The sequence below is a fragment of the Pseudophryne corroboree genome, chromosome 5 (genome assembly GCF_028390025.1).
Source record: "Pseudophryne corroboree isolate aPseCor3 chromosome 5, aPseCor3.hap2, whole genome shotgun sequence".
Lineage (NCBI taxonomy): Eukaryota > Metazoa > Chordata > Amphibia > Anura > Myobatrachidae > Pseudophryne > Pseudophryne corroboree.
The window spans coordinates 831,609,125-831,631,236 of NC_086448.1; the positions used below are offsets into that span (position 1 = coordinate 831,609,125).

The window sequence follows — 22,112 nt, forward strand, 5'->3', positions numbered from 1 at the left end:
AAACGGAGAAACATCGTATCATCGAGTTAATGCACATTATTTAATTGCTAATACAATAAGCCAATTGCTGGAACTAGCTCGGAGTGACATTGCCAAATTGTTTCAAGCTTTGCACCTGTAAGAATTTTTTTTTCCACCCTTTGAAAGACAACGTGTGCCAATTTCTCCTACAAATACCCATTGGAAGTAACTCTTTCAACATTTTAATCAGACTTCAAAGACTTGCTACTTAACATTCCGCCATTGCACTCCTCTCTTTGAGAACACCCAAAGGTCATTTCTTTTCTCTGATTCCCCGTTTTCCATTTAGCTGCCAATTAGCAGGTACACAGAACTGCAGTGCAAACACGTCCTCCATTCCCATTTCCAGAGACTCTTACAGAACGCTCCTTCTATTCATCGCTGTATACTGGCATGCGGAATACAACCAAACTCCGGGATCTCACAGATATACCACAGAGACCTCTGCAATGTCCTGGCCAGGAAATAATCAGGGAAACCACGATTCTTAACAGACAAAACACAAAAATGTACAATTTTTGCGCAGTTTTAGTGGCACACGTTCCGCAGCAGCAATAAACTGTACAGACCAGACTAGTCACATAGGGGGACATTTAGTAAGCAGTGATAAGAGTGGAGAAGTGAGCCAGTGGAGAAGTACAGTCACATAGGGGGACATTTAGTAAGCAGTGATAAGAGTGGAGAAGTGAGCCAGATGAGAAGTTGTCCATGGCAACCAATCAGCACTGAAGTAACATCTAGAATTTGCATACTATAAAATGATACAGAGCTGCTGATTGGTTGATGGGGCAATTTCTCCACTGGCTCACTTCTCCGCTCTTACCACTGCTTAGTAAATGTTCCCCATAGTCCGTGGAGCACCAGACAGGGCTATTCGGCATGATCTGGGTAGAGGGGGTCATTTAGAGTTGATCGTAGCAGCAAATGTGTTAGCAGTTGGGCAAAACCATGTGCACTGCAGATGGGGCAGATGTAACATGTGCAGAGAGAGTTAGAGTTGGGTGGTTTATATTGTTTCTGTGCGGGGTAAATACTGGCTGCTTTATTTTTACACTGCAATTTAGATTTCAGTTTGAACACACCCCACCCAAATCTAACTCTCTCTGCACATGTTACATCTGCCCCACCTGCACTGCACTTGATTTTGCCCATTAGGTAACAAATTTGCTGCTGCGGTCAGGTCTGAATTAGGCCCATGGTTGTGTGGACACATCTGATTCTGTACAGGCTTGTACCCTGTGATATTTACATCAATCTCTGCATGTGCCAGTCAGGTCCTGCGATGTCTCTCGCAGTGCCCTAAACGCATGATTGACATGCCGTTGGCATTTGGGGGCTGCAACAGGGAGCGTTCCAGATAACTGGGACATGCCGGCACCATATTCTAGGCGTGACGAAGCAAGTGGTTGCGTTCTGGTCGCAGTTTTTGCTGGCAGATGTAACATGTGCAAAGAGATTTTACATTTGAGTGGGTTATGTGTTTTCTGTGCAGGGTAAATACTGGCTGCTTTTGCATGTAGCCCACAAATGTTAGATAACTGTAGTTTTACACTGCAATTTAATCTGATCTTTCTGCACGTTACATCTGCCCCACCTGCATGGTTTTGCAGAGTTGCTTGGTTTTTTTTTTGCTTTACTTACAACCAGGTTTGCGGGGAAAAAAGGTTTTTGTTTTTTTTGTCTTGGTTCAAAGTTTTCTTTAATATTTTAATGGAAAAAAAGATTGAATCCTGTTCTTGAAACCTCGATCAGCCATGTTTTAATGATTTCTAACATTAATAATGTTGTTAGGCTTTGATTTGATTTATTTTACATATTTCAATTAAACCAATTGTTTACAGTCTACAGATGGCGCCACGCTAGGTGTGGCTCCGTCTGTGACTAACGCCGAGAGCGTCTCCGGCCGGGAGAGTCCACTTGAATGTAGAGCGCCTCCGTCCGGGCGCGTGCAGAATGGGAGCGTCTCTGTGCACTCCCGGTGACTAGGCGGACGGCTCGCCTATTCACGCCAGGAGTGCACGCCTGCGATGGAGCCGCCTCAGATGAGCTCGGCTCCATCTGTATTATTCCTATTACATCTGAATATATGTAGGTAGACTAAACATTAATACATACAAAGTGCACTCACAGATAGATGACATTGAAAATAAGAACAACACGTTAATGTTAAGACTTAGTCCTACTTATTACTTATTACTAGGTGATTCATCGCGCCCTACGGGCGCTCTTCACACCGTCGTAAGGAGCTACACCCCCTTATCCCTTGCACACCCTTGTGGCGTGCAATATTTTTATTATATGGCGTATTACCTTCAATCATAATTGTGTGTGTGGTTAAATATTGCACGGACAAAGGGCGTGCAATGGTTAAGGGGTCGAAGCCACTTGCAACAGTGTGAACAGCGCACGCAGGGCCTGATGAATCACCTAGTAGGTGCTTTGGTTGGGGGAGTGGCGGGTGCGGGGAAGACATGGATGGGATCCGGGGGGTGCCGCGGGAGGGGGAGGGGTGTTTGCGGTGGTGCTGCAGGTGGGGGAGGGGCTGGTGCGGTGATGCCGCAGGTGGGGGTCTGGAGCCACCGAGGGTGGCGGAGGAGCAGTTGCAGGGGTGCCCCGGGTGGGGGTGGGGCGAATGTGGTGGTGCGGGGGGAGGGGCGGGTGCGGGGTTGCTGCAGGTTGGGGAGGGGGGTCCGGAGCTACCGGGGGTGCTGGAGGGGGTGTGTGAGGGTGCCGCGGATGGGGCCTGGAGGTACTAATAGTGAGGGAGGAGCGGGTAATGCTTCTCCTCCTTTCAGCAGCTAAGCTGCTGTCCTCCCTTTGGCAGTGGCTCTCCCAGAGACTCGCACAGCAGCCAGTCACTATTGTTAGCGCCGGTGTCCCAACGCGCCGCATAACAGGGAAGAAGATGCACTCAATAAACTACAGCTCCCAGCAGCCCTAAGGGACGGAATGCTTCGGCACTAAGGGCTGCTGGGAGCAGTAGCTTAGGGGGGCGTTACGTGTGTAAGCGTCACTGGTACAGGGGGCGTTACGTGTGTAAGCGTCACTGGTACAGGGGGCATTACGTGTCTAAGCGGCACTGGTAGAGAGGTCGTTACGTGTGTAAGCGGCACTGCTATGGGGGGCATTACGTGTGTAAGCGTCACTAGTACAGGAGGGCGTTACGTGTGTAAGCGGCACTGGTACAGGGGGTGTTACGTGTGTAAGCGGCACTGGTACAGGGGGTGTTACGTGTGTAAGCGTCACTGGTACAGGGGGCATTGCGTGTGTAAGCGTCATTGGTACAGAGGGCGTTACGTGTGTAAGCGTCACTAGTACAGGAGGGCGTTACGTGTGTAAGCGTCACTGGTACAGGGGGCGTTACGTGTGTAAGTGTCACTGGTACAGGGGGGCGTTACGTGTGTAAGCGTCACTGGTACAGGGGGCATTACGTGTCTAAGCGGCACTGGTAGAGAGGTCGTTACGTGTGTAAGCGGCACTGCTATGGGGGGCATTACGTGTGTAAGCGTCACTAGTACAGGAGGGCGTTACGTGTGTAAGCGGCACTGGTACAGGGGGTGTTACGTGTGTAAGCGGCACTGGTACAGGGGGTGTTACGTGTGTAAGCGTCACTGGTACAGGGGGCATTGCGTGTGTAAGCGTCATTGGTACAGAGGGCGTTACGTGTGTAAGCGTCAGTGCTACAGGGGGCGTTACGCGTGTAAGCGCCACTGGTACAGGGGGCGTTACGTGTGTAAGCGGCACTGGTACAGGGATGGCGTTACGTGTGTAAGTGGCACTAGTACAGGGGGCGTTACATGTGTAAGCGGCACTGGTACAGGGGGCATTACGTGCGTAAGCGTCACTGCTACAGGGGGCGTTACATGTGTAAGCGTCACTGCTACAGGGGGTGTTACTTGTGTATGGTCACTGGTACAGAGGGCGTTACGTGTGTAAGCGTCTCTGGTACAGGGGACATTACATGTGTAAGTGTCACTGGTACAGGGGGCGTTACGTGTGTAAGCGTCACTGGTACAGGGGGCATTACATGTGTAAGTGTCTCTGGTACAGGGGGTGTTACTTGTGTAAGTGTCTCTACTACAGGGGGTATTATGTGCGCTGTGCGTTTGTAAAGTATGCGAGGTTGCCAATTTATAGTTTGCAGGGGGGCGCTGAACACCCTAGCACCGGCTCAGACTGCACACCCACTGCACTGCACAGCACTGTCACCTTTTACATTGATTCAGCGTCCAGACATTACCCTCTGCGATATCACCCTCTCTATCCGTTACATTAACCATCTCGGGGCTTCCAGGCCGGCAGCACAGGTGCTGTGTTGCGGAGTCAGGGCCTCTGGGGACCTGGGCGCGGCTGTGACGGGGAGGCACTTCTGTGACATCACACGCAGAGGAGGCTCCGGGGCTCAGAGAGTATGCGGCGCAGGGAGGGCTATGAAAGCCTTCCGCTGTGCCGCTTTCATACACATCTATGCCGGTGGCCGCAGCAGCTTTTGTTCCACCTGCGCCGCAGCTAGGGAGTGGGGATTGTTGATGCCGGAGGGGGCAGGCGGACTGGCAGCAGGACATACGACGCTGCAGTAAAAGGTTTTCCCCTATGTACAGCGCAGAGACTTGCTGCAGATGCAGTGGCATACCCTCCAGCTGCACCTTACTGGCAGGTACAGGACCTTTTTTTATGGTCTGTACTGATTATTGACTCTCCAAGCTTCCAATGAAAGTATAGGAAAAGGGGCGTGGTCACACGGCTGTACCCGTGGCCACGCCCCCTGTTCGAATGTGTATCAGACCCTCCAACATGACCCGCCCCACTAGGTACAAAATGCTCTGTTTCTGGACTTCCCTCTTAATTTATGATTTCCATCACCTGTGTTGAACTAGTTCAATGATAAGAAAGCTGTTTCTTCACAGGTGATGGAAATCATAAATTAAGAGGGAAGTCCAGAAACAGAGCATTTTGTACCTAGTGGGGCGGGTCATGTTGGAGGGTATGATGTGTATCAATGTTTATGTGTAAAGTGTTGGAGGGTTTGTTGCTGCAGATGCAGGGGGACTATTTTGGGGTGTGGGCCTGGAGCTGCAGCTCCATCAGCCCCATTGCTAATCCTGCCCTGTGAAAACACAGCAGGCAAAGGGCAGAGCCTCTCATTGGATGTAACCTGTGTGGGAGGGAGTTTCTCGCCCAATCAGCTGTGGACTGGGTGTGATAGACCTGCCACTAACCCAATGAGAGATGCGTTATACACACAGGCACAATGTCACAGATCTGGGCTATTATATAGGAGATAATTAAATTAATCTGAATAGTAATACAGAATGGAAAATGCAAAAGCACTTTTCGGAGAAACGCACACAAAATGGAGGAATTAAGCATAATAAAGTGATTTATTAAAAAAACATTTGGTTTAAACCTGTTAACGCTGCCATTAGCATCCAGCTCTCAATCAGCTGCTACATTCTCTATCGCTTGGACTCGCACACCAGAATAATATTTTTTTTTATCAGAAACCAATGAAGCTGTCCATATGTTTTTGGGGTGTGTACATACAAACTCTGCACAGATGGTGCCATGGTCAGGAATTGATCACATGACCCCGGCGCTGATAGGCAGCCGTGCCGAGCACAACTAGTGCCTGCTGGGCTGAGAATTGATACATTGGGGTAAATTTACTAAGATGGGAGTTCTATTTCAGAAGGGATGTTGCCCATAGCAACCAATCAGATACCAGGTATTATCTTCTAGAACAGGCATGTCCAAACTGCGGCCCTCCAGCTGTTGTGAAACTACACATCCCAGCATGCCCTGACACAGCTTTAGCATTCTCTGACAGCAAAACTGTGTCAGGGCATGCTGGGATAGGTAGTTTCACAACAGCTGGAGGGCCGCAGTTTGGACATGCCTGTTCTAGAAGGTGCTAGATAAATGAGAAGTAGGATCTGATCGGTTGCTATGGGCAACATCCCATCTGAAATAGAACTCCAATCTTAGTCAATTTACCCCATTGTTGCACCTGTCAGTGCAGAAGGACATTCATGAGTTACAGGGCAGCTTATCGCGGTGACAGGAAACCCGCTGTCGCCATCATTTATCAATGTGATGTCACCGATGCTGCTGACAGTGACGCCAAGCGATACGGCGTAGCTGCGTTATTTACCATTGTGTCTCTGGGGATACGCGCATTTACTGTACATAATAAAGCTTTTTCTGTTATCTATTTAATACGCTTCCCAAATTTGCACTTTTACTAACGATATATCGATCCGATGTGTCGAAATGGTGAAATCGTCCCTAGCGTGGTCCTGGCGCGTACCCAGCATAACAGTCATTGCTCTTTGCGGCTCTTAGTCGCCCCTCTGCCTTGTTACGCTGTTTTATCACTGTTTTGGAGGATTTTATTCCCAGCTTGTATCCCACGAGCCCAGTACATGGCGATCAGCCGGCACGCGGCGCCGCAGACGCCTGGATTACATTATTCCTGTTGCTGTGTCATCGTCTTTGTGGTGTGCGGCAGGATTTTGTGTAGTTCCAGGGAAAGGCATAACTACACGTCAGCAGCCGGTGTCCTGGTCACGGAACACTTTGTTATGTTGTCAGAATACAGAAGTGAGCGCATGTCACTCAGCGCATGTCCTGTACGGGGGGGTCTCATTGCGTCACTGGTATTAACAGTGTAGGAGAGGCTGAACAGCTATGGGAAAGGTGGTTTGTTATACATTCAATTTGCCGGCTATCGGGATCCCAGCGGTCAGGATACGATCGATGGAATCCCGACAGCTGACAATGGGGGTCATACCGAGTTGTTCGCTCGCTAGCAGTTTTTAGCAGCCGTGCACACGCTATGCCGCCGCCCACTGGGAGTGTATCTTAGCTTAGCAGAAGTGCGAACGAAAGGATCACAGAGCGACTACAAAATAATTTTGTGCAGTTTCAGAGTAGCTGCAGACCTACTCAGCGCTTGCGATCACTTCAGACTGTTCAGTTCCTGTTTTGACGTCACGAACACGCCCTGCGTTCGCCCAGCCACGCCTGCGTTTTTCCTGGCACGCCTGCATTTTTCTGAACACTCCCTGAAAACGGTCAGTTGACACCCAGAAACGCCCACTTCATGTCAATCACTCTGCGGCCAGCAGTGCGACTGAAAAGCTTCGCTAGACCTTGTGTGAAACTACATCGGCTGTTGTAATAGTACGACGCGCGTGTGCATTGCGCCACATACGCATGCGCAGAAGTGCCGATTTTTTTCCTGATCGCTGTGCAGCGAATTAAAGCAGCTAGCGATCAACTCGGAATGACCCCCAATGCCACCAGCCGGAATCCCAGCAAAACAGGACCATAGAGTGGGAATAGATCGCACAAGGTGACTCTTTGCGCTCGCCCTCTTGCCAGTATTCTGGCAGGCGGGATGTCACTGTCGGGATATGTACAGCCGGCATCCCACCGCCGCTAAATCGTACGTATTCCTGTTACACGTCCGGATCTCCCCCTAGGTATTAGCAGTAGAGGACTCTGTGTTCCAATCATTGCTCCACCAGCTTCTCATGGCGTCCCGGTAATTGCTTCTGTGGGTAGAGCGTTTGCTAAGGTGAATGGTTTAATGCGTTCTGAACAGTCATCAAACCAACATTTATTTAAAGGGAAGTTTCTCTTTCTAAATTCACGTATGTTCAGCCGGTCGTGGCTGCGCCTAATGGGGCCTGAAAGCTTATTGCACAATGCAGAGCAATGACTTGGTTTCAGCAATTGCAGGTTGCGCATCCAGTCCCTGGGAAACGTGCGTCTGCGCTCCGCTGTAATGGTTTCCGTTTCATGTCTCACATCAGGACAGGGATCCTGAACGCCGGGACCCAGACAGCCAGTATATTAGCTACATCCCGTATCAAGTATCGTAAATGCCGATATAAGTGATTACTCACCTCCGACGCAGAGCTGTCCCGGCATAGTACTGACTTCTGGTTTTATGACCCGGGAGCCCTATTGCGTATGTGCGTTCGATTGCCTGCTCAGTTATAACGTGGACAAAGTAAGATCCTTCAGATCCCTGGCGGGGGATTAATTGTGGTAAGAAGCCCATAGGTTTCTATAGGCAATGCCATCTATAGATGCCGTTGCTTATCGTGCAGAAGATGAGTTACACTTTCAGGAGCTTGCGGCATACGGGGACATCGATGGGGATCGCCGTGCCGCAGGTCAGACATATTTGTTGTGGACTTTTAACACATATAGCGATCCACATGTATTGCAGAAAAATGCATAGAGGTATGAGGTGTTAGATGAGGAGCGCTCAGCGATGCCTCCATCCATTGGGTAAGAGCCGGCAGTCTCTAGGACCCACCGCAGCTCTGTCAGGATCTGATCTACGGCATGCATGGCGGTCCTCCGTGCCTCATTCTCCATCGGCATCTGCAGTATCTCGTGGCCCTCAGACATACTCTCCCCAGTTACAGAGCCTTACAAGGCCCCACAGGTCTCCCTGTTGCCCTGTACCATCAGAGTATATGCTCCATTACCATCTGGTGCACTACAACACCCAGCATACCTCAGTCGCTCCAAGCTGCATCTAGCACGCAGTATAACCAGCTTGTTTAAGCCTCCTGTAATCTACCTGGTTAAGTTGCCCACTGTGTGGAGTTACCGCCACTCACACTCTCATTGTGCAACCTGGCAGTCCAGTACTTTAGATCATAATGGCCTGATCTGCTGAACCAGGAGGCCCACACATTTTGGGGTGGTGGGGTTTCTCCTGGAGAACTCAGTCACCCTCCTCGATCCATCCAGTCTTCCTGGGGGGGGGGGGGAAGGGGGGGGGCACTATGGCGTTTCACTGCAAATTGCATCATCATGGCATTGTGGAGAATAATACCATCTGCTGTGCACAACAAAACCGTTCTGCAATGTGGCCCGGAGTGCTAGTGGCTGCAAGAGATCTGGTCCCAATAAGTCACAAATTAAGCTTTACAGTCGGCTTTCAGTGAAGAACAAAAAATGTTTGTCGTCTTTGCTCAATGTGCAGCGTGTGAAAGCTGCAAATTCTATTACAGAATCTCCATAAATGATTAACACTTCCTTCATCCCCTATCATTAGTGCCATATGGGTGGGGGAGTCATGGGTGCGATGTGACGCTCCGAAAAGGCGCAACACACCCATTCGCCCGGCAAGTTTTCCCTTGTACTATATAGAGGTGACCAGGAAGACTTGCGATGTCGGCACTCAATGTCGTATATGGCTGATATGTGTGCCCCCGACCATTGCGCAAATGCTGAGTTCCACATCGCTTACAATTGAATCATTCATTCATAATATTAGGCTGTGTACTGTATATTCGTAAAAAGATTAAGATTACAAATTATTACAGGGTACCTTTGTAAAATCACACTTATCTACTTTTACAAAAGAAGCTGGGTAAAGACGGCGCAGGCGGGCTTCATTGCGCAATTTGTGGCACTTATCGGCTGATGCGTAGTGGATCGCAGGCCAGCTATGATTACACCCACTTGGCACGCATGGAGAATAATGCTGATATTCGCCCGTGTGCTGCTGTACGCATCTCTGCGACCGTTGCGCCCCCATCCGTACACGCAGTTGCATTACTGTCATCACTATCAGTGCGCACTTACACCAGCCCTACCCTTGGTGTAGGAGATATGTCTGAAAACCGATTTATATCTGCATGCGCACAGCTGTGCATAGCCCGTAATTCCGGTAAAACCTGCGTGCTCATCTTATCATACGTGTTAATGTCCCGTCACCACCAAATTCTGCCCTTTCACCTTCAAGGGCTGATGCAAAAGAGTTGAGCACCATTCTGCAATTCCCGTGAAAGCGCGTGTTCTCCTCCAGAACATGTACAGTGTGAGTACACGCTAGATCTGGCCGCAAAACCAGCTGGGGCTCATCTCTACATCTGCCCCTTGGTGTGCTGAGCCAGGCGAACGATTTTGCAATTTGCACCTTTGTGACCCATAACCACTCTGGGTGGCCTTTTGTAGGATTGCGTGGTCCGTAGAATTGCTTGGTCCGTAGATTTGCATGGTCCGTAGGATTGCGTGGTCCGTAGGATTGCGTGGTCCGTAGGATTGCGTGGTCCATAGATTTGCATGGTCCGTAGGATTGCATGGTCCGTAGGATTGCGTGGTCCGCAGGATTGCACGGTCCGTAGGATTGCGTGGTACGTAGAATTGTGTGGTCCATAAGATTGCTTGGACCTCTGGGAGTTGGGGGATGTCTCCCAATAATTTGGAAGCCCCTCCTAGATTCTGGGAGAGTAGCCAACTATATGTAAAATATAACAGAATTGTATTGCCGTCATTTTCAATAAAGTTTGCATATTGCTACAGAGGGAGGGGAATGTAGTGTTACAGGCTGCACCGGCTTCACCATTGCCAGAATGCGCTAATGACTGCATGGTATATTCTCTGACACCAGTGATAACGTATATAAAATTCTCATTTCAGGCAATGTCTCCAGAAACTGCACGAGCGAGGGCTGGTCACAGATGTACCCGTCGTCCTACATGTTTGCCTGCGGATTCTCCAACAACGACACGCCGACGGAACAGGTACTACTCGCTTTCTATGCCTGAGCGGCGCATTGCGTCCACACACTCTTGACAAGCATATACAAGATGGTTTCGGCTCCTGACCATCACGCAGATTGTCTTATCTGGGGTTTTGTTTCTGACGTGCATTTAATGCCAATAATAAAAGAAGGATTTGTAGTATTAGTGTGACAGCTCCAGATATCAGTTTTAAATCCGTTTAGAACAAGATATTCATGTAGGCAGCTGCTGGGAATACGCTGCGTAGAATATTAATATGTACGCCGCCATGACGGGAGCTGGTAGGGAAGTGGGACTGAGCAATCTGTCTCCTGCAGCCCTGATGTAACCGCGCGGTAACATAAACTTCATGTGACAATGGTGGTCATTCCGAGTTGATCGCTAGCTGCATTTGTTCGCAGCGCAGCGATCAGGCTAAAAAAAACGGAAGGTCTGCGCATGCGGCGCAATGTACGGTCACAACGAATTATGCAGTTCTGCACAGGGTCTAGCGATGCATTTCAGTCGCACTGGTGGCCGCAGAGTGATTGACATGAAGTGGGCCTTTTTGGGTTGCAACTGACCGTTTTCAGGGAGTGTTCGGGAAAAAATGCAGGCGTGCCAGGGAAAACGCAGGCGTGGCTGGGCGAACGCAGTGGGGGGAGGGGGGGGGGACGTCAAATCCGGAACTGAATAGTCTGAAGTGATCGCAAGCGCTGAATAGGTTTTGAGCTGCTCTGAAACTACACAAAAATTTTTGCAGGCGCTCTGCGATACAACCGTTCGCACTTCTGCTAAGCTAAAATACACTCCCAGTGGGAGGCGGCATAGCGTTTGCACGGCTGCTAAAAACTGCTAGCGAGCGATCAACTCGGAATGACCCCCATGACTGATCCTCTGTGCTAAATAATGTAACTATCACATCCATTACGTACTGTACATTATAATTCTGCAAAAATAAAAAAATGGAAATTTTGGGGGTTATTCAGAGTCTTTAGTCGTTTTTGCTAAATTAGCAAAAACTGCTGTGGGTCAAATCACGCAAGGCCGCCCAGTATGTACGGCGCCGCTCTTCGATGCGACCGCTATTCAGTTGCGATTGCATGGCAAGAATCAATATAGAGGATGACCCCCTGCATACATAGTCAGGAAACGCAGGAAACACAGGCACCGCCATCGTATCACCCCTAAAATGACCATGACATGCTTGTTTTCCTGCTCCCCGCCAATGCCGCGTTGCAAATGCATAATGATAGTTTGCGAAAAGCGTCTAACTCTGAATACCGCCCTTTATTTAGTGTGAAAAAAAGAGGAAACATTTAAAATATGAAAATGTCACTTGTGCGTATTCCCCTATTCCTCTGATCTGGGGGGTCCCCTAAGTATCCCGACAACAGCACGTGTCAGATACCCCTTGTTCTGTGTTCAGGCCCGTTCTGAGCATTAGTTGGGATCTCCTTCATTAGATCTTCTAGATTAGAGGATTGGGGGAGCACGGGTGCCGCAGTGACTGGTGCGGACTGATAGAGAGGTGGACAGTGCTGCATTCACTCTAACGTCTATTGCTGGACTCGCAGAGTCGATAATATGCTAGGTTCCGGTGTGCAGGCGTGTGTCTGAGTGTGCAAGCACTTTCTGCTCGCTGTAACACTACACCCCACCAGCGCTGCACCATTTCTCTGTAGCACGAGCTGTGAGTCTGGGAATGCAGCCGCCATCCCCGACTAGCCACCCGGGAACACCCATCAGTTTGCCGCTCGATTTCTGGCCCCGTCTGACCCCATCGCAGCAGCAGCTTTGTGCGTATACTCTATGTAACACGTGCGCCGTAGGGGTTTTACATTTTTTTGCAGTGGCAAATAGTTGCTCAATTGCGTGAATATCGGTATTCCGTGTCATTTGCGTCCGCCTCTGAATCAGACCCTCTATGTCCTGTATAAGAATTAGGCATCTTATTCGCACAGTAAAGACCTATTTCAGCTCCTCCTCCTCTGCAGAATAAGCTCTTATGAGGTACAAAATATTACAGTATATCATTGAGTACATGCAGGGGGGTACAACCACCACCGGAGCAGCCTGTGGCACGTGGAAGTGTGGGAGGGCCGACGCTGATGTGATGGGGCAGTGTAGGCGCAGCGGAGCCCGGTTACACTGTAATAAGGGCCATTCAGCAGGGGCGGTAAGAAGACAGAATCCTCGGGATATAACTGCAGAGAATTGTCTCTCATTAGCATAAAGACCCAACTGCGGCAAAAGACGCGGCCAGTGCGTCCCCTATTGTCCCTTATGTTGGCATACAACGTCACCTCCTATCTCCTTTCTACTTGATGTTGTTAATAAAGGGCAAATGAGACAGATTATATCTTGGTGACGCATCTCTACACGAGCTGTTTGTGTCATTAGGGATTTGTCTGAATCTTTACATCGTTATATTAAAAGCAGAATGAAGGGTCGTTAATCCTACACCCTCCACACGTCACCAGCACTGAGGGTCTCGCACTGCGCACTTTGCTGGTCGGCGTTCGGTGAGCCAGCTGCTGAGTGGCGCTGGAGAGGGTCTCATGGCAACGGCCGATGAGTGTAATATTGGATGTATCTCTGACAATTACTGGCCTGGTGACGTTGTGTGCGCCAGGGAAACACTTCAGGGTACTTGTGTGGGAAACAGGACACAGGACCGATCCCTCACGCAGCGCTTCTGTTCATCACATGCAACAAAGTGCAAGGTACAGAAAGAACTGCAGTTGTAGTACTACAAGTACCAGCATACGCATGGCTGCAAGAACCCTCTTTTACCCATTTATTAGTCCCAGGAAAGTCCTCTTCTTTATTTCAGCTTTATAACCATTTAAAAACCATTTTAGCATTAAAAAAACTTGCTCCTTTGCGGAAATGCGTCCCTAATAACAGTTACAGTCGCAGCCCGGCACCGCTAGTACACTGTGAGAGGTGTTTCGCTGCATCTGCTGTGCGAAAGTGACACGGAACTTTAAGAGAAATACAATGCACTGCACCTCCCAAAGCATCTCCGAAACAATAATGCCGTTGTTCCCAGCGCAACACTTAGGTCAGAAAACGGCAATTCTGCGCATGCGCATGGTGCGCACGCGCGTCGTACTTTCACAAAAGCCGATGTAGTTTCACACAAGGTCTAGCGACGCTTTTCAGTTGCACTGCTCGCCGCAGAGTGATTGACAGGAAGTGGGTGTTTCTGGATGTCAACTGACCGTTTTCAGGGAGTGTGCGGAAAAACACAGGCGTGGCGGGGGAAACGGAGGCGTGGTTGGCCGAATGCAGGGCGTGTTTGTGACGTCAAAACAGGAACTAAACAGTCTGAAGTGATCGCTAGGTAGGAGTAAGTCTCGAGCTGCTCAGAAACTGCTCTTTTTTTGTAGCCGCTCTGTGATCCTTTCGTTCGCACTTCTGCTAAGCTAATATACACTCCCAGAAAGCGGCGGCTTAGCGTGTGCAATGCTGCTAAATGCAGCTAGAGAGCGAACAACTCGGAATGAGGGCCTATGTCATTTATATAGCACTTTTCTCCTGATAGGACTCAGTGTTTTACATTTGTAAAGTTATGCTGGCGTCCGGCGCCGTATTGTGTATGGTCTGCCCTGCTATGCAGACAGCAACGCCGTGCCGGCAGACAGTGAGCGCCGGAGGCTGGGGGGCAGCCCTGCATCTTCCAGAGTGCTGGTCTGGCCCCCAGCGTGACCTGGGGTAACTTCCATTGGGGGCGTGGCCTAACAGGACAGAGGCCACGCCCCGGGGGTCTCGATCTGCAGGTTTTACCCGCAGCTGGTCATGTGGTGGGCTGGCACATGGGGGTCTCTCAGCAACCTCCAGAAATAAATGTGTGATATGTGTTCCGTGGGCAGATGAGTAATTCTGAATATTCTGTCTTCACAGGCGTTCTTTGGGATGATAAAGACGGGATACACTATTGGGCACAGTTTATCGCTAATCTCTCTCACCGCAGCCATGATCATCCTGTGCCTCTTCAGGTGAGGCCGTCTGCTAACGCTGTAGAGTAATAAAAATAATACTAATGGTCAATATCATTTTTCTGCAAAGATTTATTACAGTGAAATATGTGGAAATGCAATATAACATGTCAGCAGTGGCTTTCCACTAGGAGGAAGCTGACGCGTTTCATTCTCGTCGTTACCTCCCGCCACATTCTCTGAGAATCTTACGATCACGGCCCAGTGCTGCGCTTTTCACTAGGAAGTGGGCGGAAATACGAGAGGGTGACCTACTGCCCAAGTTTCGGGCATAGCCCCCCAACATAATGTTCCAGAAGGGTGGGCTGGTACGTCCCAGAGGACTTTGGTAACACAGTGGGGTCGGCTTGTTAGTAAAATCTCTCACATAGGCTTTGATGCAAAGATTTGAATTCATAGTTCATGCAAACAAAAGAAACTAATTTTATCTGGAATTAGTGGGATGATATAATCACATAAATCTCTATATACTGAGGAAGTGGAACGCGTTGGCTCATCAGCAGATCATCTTTAAATAATCACTCAAATGGCCGCGTCCGGTGCATCTAATGAATATCCGCGGAGAAAATCCATCATCCCTTCCCAACTTTCTGTATCTTTCCTCGCAACATGATACATCAGTAATCCAGACCGAAGCGAGTCTATTTATATAACCCCTCGTTTTTATGGATATTAAATTGCCTAGCAGTAATTTACAGAGTATTCCGAGTACTGTGCAGCAGATTTATACACCACACAAGTTTAATTACATTTCTGAAACAAAAGGTCGTCTCTCAGAATCCTCTGTTTTTACCTCTTCATCTGAAAGAGATTTATGTTTGACCTAAAATGTAAACTTTGCTTTATGTTTCAAAAGCTCCGCACTGTGTAATTGCATCTCCGATGAAACGTGCAATATAAAAGTATTAATATAAAACACAGACAAGTCTGCTTCTACACCAGGTACTTTGTAGGATGATTATAGTAATACGCCGGCATATAGTCCGTGAACCCCACTGTTTCCATCAGAATACGCAGAATGCAGCATCGTCCCTTACAGGTCACTCTGTGGAGGATGGGTACAGTTACAGGTGGGAATTCAGCAATGCATCTGCTACAGTGACCGCCAGGGCATTAACTAGTACCCTGTCCAGGAGGGCCAGTGCCTTTGTATCATTTTATTATTATTATTATTATTATTATAATAATTCTCTTAATAATGTATCAGAGTACTGACTGGTGATAATGTAACACTATACTGTTATAATGTGTCAGCGTACTGACTGGTGATAATGTAACACTATACTGTTATAATGTGTCAGCGTACTGACTGGTGATAATGTAACACTATACTGTTATATTGTGTCAGCGTACTGACTGGTGATAATGTAACAATATACTGTTATAATGTATCAGAGTACTGACTGGTGATAATGTAACAATATACTGTTATAATGTATCAGAGTACTGACTGGTGATAATGTAACACTATACTGTTATAATGTATCCGAGTACTGACCAGTGATAATGTAACAATATACTGTTATAATGTATCCGCGTACTGACTGGTGATAATGTAACAATATACTGTTATAATGTGTCAGCGTACTGACTGGTGATAATGTAACAATATACTGTTATAATGTATCAGAGTACTGACTGGTGATAATGTAACTATATACTGTTATAATGTATCAGAGTACTAACTGGTGATAATGTAACACTATACTGTTATAATGTGTCAGAGTACTGACTGGTGATAATGTAACAATATACTGTAATAATGTATCAGAGTACTGACCGGTGATAATGTAACTATATACTGTTATAATGTGTCAGAGTACTGACTGGTGATAATGTAACACTATACTGTTATACTGTGTCAGAGTACTGACCGGTGATAATGTAACTATATACTGTTATAATGTGTCAGCGTACTGACTGGTGATAATGTAACAATATACTGTTATAATGTGTCAGTGTACTGACTGGTGATAATGTAACACTATACTGTTATAATGTATCCGAGTACTGACCGGTGATAATGTAACAATATACTGTTATAATGTGTCAGAGAACTGACTGGGGATAATGTAACAATATACTGTTATAATGTGTCAGAGAACTGACTGGGGATAATGTAACACTATACTGTTATACTGTGTCAGAGAACTGACTGGTGATAATGTAACACTATACTGTTATAATGTGTCAGCGTACTGACTGGTGATAATGTAACACTATACTGTTATAATGTATCAGAGTACTGACTGGTGATAATGTAACACTATACTGTTATAATGTGTCAGCGTACTGACTGGTGATAATGTAACACTATACTGTTATAATGTATCCGAGTACTGACCGGTGATAATGTAACTATATACTGTTATAATGTGTCAGAGTACTGACCGGTGATAATGTAACTATATACTGTTATAATGTGTCAGAGAACTGACTGGGGATAATGTAACACTATACTGTTATAATGTGTCAGAGAACTGACCGGTGATAATGTAACTATATACTGTTATAATGTGTCAGCGTACTGACTGGTGATAATGTAACTATATACTGTTATAATGTGTCAGCGTACTGACTGGTGATAATGTAAAACTATACTGTAATAATGTATCAGAGTACTGACTGGTGATAATGTAACAATATACTGTTATAATGTGTCAGCGTACTGACTGGTGATAATGTAACTATATACTGTTATAATGTATCAGAGTACTGACTGGTGATAATGTAACACTATACTGTTATAATGTGTCAGCGTACTGACTGGTGATAATGTAACACTATACTGTTATACTGTGTCAGAGTACTGACCGGTGATAATGTAACTATATACTGTTATAATGTGTCAGAGTACTGACTGGTGATAATGTAACTATATACTGTTATAATGTGTCAGCGTACTGACTGGTGATAATGTAACAATATACTGTTATAATGTGTCAGAGTACTGACTGGTGATAATGTAAAACTATACTGTTATAATGTGTCAGAGTACTGACTGGTGATAATGTAACACTATACTGTTATAATGTATCAGAGTACTGACTGGTGATAATGTAACTATATACTGTTATAATGTGTCAGCGTACTGACTGGTGATAATGTAACACTATACTGTTATAATGTGTCAGCGTACTGACTGGTGATAATGTAACTATATACTGTTATAATGTATCAGAGTACTGACTGGTGATAATGTAACTATATACTGTTATAATGTGTCAGCGTACTGACTGGTGATAATGTAACTATGTACTGTTATAATGTGTCAGCGTACTGACTGGTGATAATGTAACACTATACTGTTATAATGTGTCAGCGTACTGACTGGTGATAATGTAACAATATACTGTTATAATGTGTCAGCGTACTGACTGGTGATAATGTAACAATATACTGTTATAATGTATCAGAGTACTGACTGGTGATAATGTAACACTATACTGTTATAATGTATCAGAGTACTGACTGGTGATAATGTAACACTATACTGTTATAATGTGTCAGAGAACTGACTGGTGATAATGTAACTATATACTGTTATAATGTATCAGAGTACTGACTGGTGATAATGTAACACTATACTGTTATAATGTGTCAGAGAACTGACTGGTGATAATGTAACACTATACTGTTATAATGTGTCAGCGTACTGACTGGTGATAATGTAACAATATACTGTTATAATGTATCAGAGTACTGACTGGTGATAATGTAACACTATACTGTTATAATGTATCAGAGTACTGACTGGTGATAATGTAACAATATACTGTTATATTGTGTCAGCGTACTGACTGGTGATAATGTAACTATATACTGTTATAATGTGTCAGCGTACTGACTGGTGATAATATAACACTATACTGTTATAATGTGTCAGAGTACTGACTGGGGATAATGTAACTATATACTGTTATAATGTGTCAGCGTACTGACTGGTGATAATGTAACTATATACTGTTATAATGTGTCAGCGTACTGACTGGTGATAATGTAACTATATACTGTTATAATGTGTCAGCGTACTGACTGGTGATAATGTAACTATATACTGTTATAATGTGTCAGAGTACTGACTGGTGATAATGTAACACTATACTGTTATAATGTGTCAGCGTACTGACTGGTGATAATGTAACTATATACTGTTATAATGTGTCAGCGTACTGACTGGTGATAATGTAACTTTCTCTAACGTCCTAGTGGATGCTGGGGACTCCGTAAGGACCATGGGGAATAGACGGGCTCCGCAGGAGACTGGGCACTCTAAGAAAGATTTAGTACTACTGGTGTGCACTGGCTCCTCCCTCTATGCCCCTCCTCCAGACCTCAGTTAGAATCTGTGCCCGGCCAGAGCTGGGTGCTTTTAGTGGGCTCTCCTGAGCTTGCTAATAAGAAAGTATTTTAGTTAGGTTTTTTATTTTCAGAGAGCTTCTGCTGGCAACAGACTCTCTGCTACGAGGGACTGAGGGGAGAGAAGCAAACCTACTAACTGCGGCTAGGTTGCGCTTCTTAGGCTACTGGACACCATTAGCTCCAGAGGGTTCGAACACAGGATCTTAACCTTGGTCGTCCGTTCCCGGAGCCGCGCCGCTGTCCCCCTCGCAGAGCCAGAAGACAGAAGCCGGCAGAAGCAAGAAGACATCGAAATCGGCGGCAGAAGACTCCTGTCTTCACATGAGGTAGCGCACAGCACTGCAGCTGTGCGCCATTGCTCCCACACTAACCCACACACTCCGGTCACTGTAGGGTGCAGGGCGCAGGGGGGGGGCCCTTGGCAGCAATTAAGTACCTCCTGGCAAAAGCAGCATATATACAGTTGGACACTGTTATATGTATGAGCCCCCGCCATTAATTTTACACAAAATCGCGGGAGAAGCCCGCCGCTGAGGGGGCGGGGCCTTCTTCCTCAGCACTCACCAGCGCCATTTTCTCTCTACAGCTCCGCTGAGAGGAAGCTCCCCAGGCTCTCCCCTGCACGATAGAGAGGGTGAAAAAGAGAGGGAGGGGCACATAAATTTGGCGTAAAAACAATATAAACAGCAGCTACTGGGTTAACACTAAGTTACTGTGTGATTCCTGGGTCATATAGCGATGGGGTGTGTGCTGGCATACTCTCTCTCTGTCTCTCCAAAGGGCCTTGTGGGGGAACTGTCTTCAAATAGAGCATCCCCTGTGTGTGTGGTGTGTCGGTACGTGTGTGTCGACATGTCTGAGGTAAAAGGCTCCCCTAAGGAGGAGATAGAGCAAATATGTGTGTGAGAGGGTGTCTCCGTCGACAACGCCGACACCTGTTTGGATATGTGTAAGTGCTGAGGTGAATTTATTGCACAAAAGATTAGAGAACAGACAGGAAATCTACCCATGTCTGTCCCTATGTCGCAGAGACCTTCAGAGTCTCTCAATGCTCACTATCCAAAATAATAAACACTGATATCGACACGGAGTTTGACTCCAGTGTCGACTACGATAATGCAAAGTTACAGCCAAGATGGCTGAAAGGTATTCAATATATGATTATTGTAATAAAAGATGATTTGCATATCACTGATGACTCATTTGTCCCTGACACAAGGGTACACATGTTAAGGGGAAGAATGCTGAGGTAAATTTCCCTCCTCTCATGAGGAAAAAGAGCGTGAATCTCCAGACAAGAGACGGCAGCTTCCCACAAGAGAATTCTCAGGCTGTATCCTTTCCCCACTAGGGCCAGGATGTGTTGAGAATCTTCCCCTAGGGTGTCCTGTTTGCACAGAAGGTAGCACTAGCTATTCTCAGGGATCCTGCAGATAGCGTGCACATTCTAGTATACTACTCAGACTGGCGATTGTGTCGGCATGGGTTTATAGCGCTGTGGCAGCGTGGACAGGTACCTTATCAGCAGAGATCGAGACCCTAGTATGCATATATATATATATATATATATATATATATATATATATTAAAGATGCCTTCTTAAGTGATATATATATATATATATATATATAACATGCCCAAAGAGACATGAGTATACTGGGTCCTAGAGTCAAAGCTATGTCGATTTCTGCTTGACGTGTCCTGTAGAATATGCAATGGACAGATGATGCCGACTTAAGAGGCATGTGGAAGGCTGACGATTGTGTGGAGAAGGGTTCTCGGACCTGGTCTGCACAGCTATAGCTGGTAATTCTGATATTTTGCCTTATATTCCTGCACAGCCTAGGAAAGCACGACATTATCAAATGCAGCCTTTCGAATAAAGAAACAAGAAAGTCCGAGGAAAGTCCTTTCTTGCCAGAGGCGGGGGCACAGGAAAGAAGCTGCACAACACAGCTAGTTCCCAGGAACAGAAGTCCTCCCCGGCCTCTACAAAAATCCACCGCAAGGCGGCGCTAGGCCCGGTGGGGGCACGCCTTCGTCAGTTCAGCCACAAGTGGGTTCACTCCCTGTTAGATCCCTGGGCAATAGATATTGTGTCTAAGGGATACAAGCTGGACTTTGAGAAGATGCCCCCTCACCGACGGCCCTGCCGGCTTCCCCCCACGAGAGGGAAACAGTGTTAACTGCAATTCATAAATTGTATCTTCAACAGGTGGTGGTCAAGGTTCCCCTCCTTCAACAAGGAGGGGGTTATTATTTGACCATGTTGTAGTCCCGAAACCAGACGGTTCGGTCGGACCCATATTGATTTTAAAATCTCTGAACATATACCTGAAAGGGTTCAAGTTCAAGATGGAATCGCCAAGAGCGGTTATTGCAAGCCTGAAAGGGGGAGATTTTATGGTGACTCGGGACATAAAGGATGCATAACTTCATGTCACCATTTATCCACCTCATCAGGCGTACCTCAGAATTGCGGTACGGGATGGTCATTACCAATTTCAGACGTTGCCGTTTGGTCTCTCCACGGCCTTGAGAATATTCACCAAGGTAATGGCGGAAATGATGGTGCTACTGCGGAAGCAAGGTGTCACTATTATCACGTACTTGGACGATCTCCTCATAAAAGCGAGATCAAGAGAGCAGTTGCTGAACAGCGTATCACTTTCTCTGGAAATGAAACGGCAACACGGCTGGATTCTATATATTCCAAAGTCGCAGTTGGTTCTTACAGCTCATCTGCCTCTCCTAGGCATGATCCTAGACACAGACCAGAAAAGGGTTTATCTCCCGATAGAGAGAGCTCAGAAGCTCGTGAAACTGGTCAGGAATCTATTAAAACCAAAACAGGTGTCAGTGCATCACTGCACTCGAGTCCTGGGAAGGAGGGTGGCATCATTCGAGGCCATTCCCTTCGGCAGGTTCCATAGGAGGACCTTCCAATGGGACTTACTGGACAAGTGGTCCGGATCACATCTTCGGATGCATCGGTTAATCACCCTATCCCCCAGAGCCAGGGTGTCTCTCCTGTGGTGACTGCAGAGTGCTCACCTTCTTGAAGGTCGCAGATTCGGCATTCAGGACTGGGTCCTGGTGACCACGGATGCAAGCCTCCGAGGGTGGGGGGCAGTCACACAGGGAAGGAATTTCCAAGGGCTGTGGTCAAGGCAGGAGACTTGCCTTCACATCA

The 22,112-nt window shown here is 47.0% G+C and overlaps 1 protein-coding gene across 1 annotated transcript in view; it reads left to right on the forward strand.

Moving 5' to 3' along the window:
- LOC134928620 (vasoactive intestinal polypeptide receptor-like) overlaps positions 1-22,112 on the forward strand; it is a 279,693-nt gene that overhangs the window by 174,337 nt on the left and 83,244 nt on the right. Inside the window, exons 4-5 of the mRNA XM_063924545.1 lie at positions 10,471-10,574; positions 14,463-14,557. Of these exons, the coding sequence (XP_063780615.1) occupies positions 10,471-10,574; positions 14,463-14,557 (199 nt within the window). The remainder of the gene's footprint in view (positions 1-10,470; positions 10,575-14,462; positions 14,558-22,112) is intronic.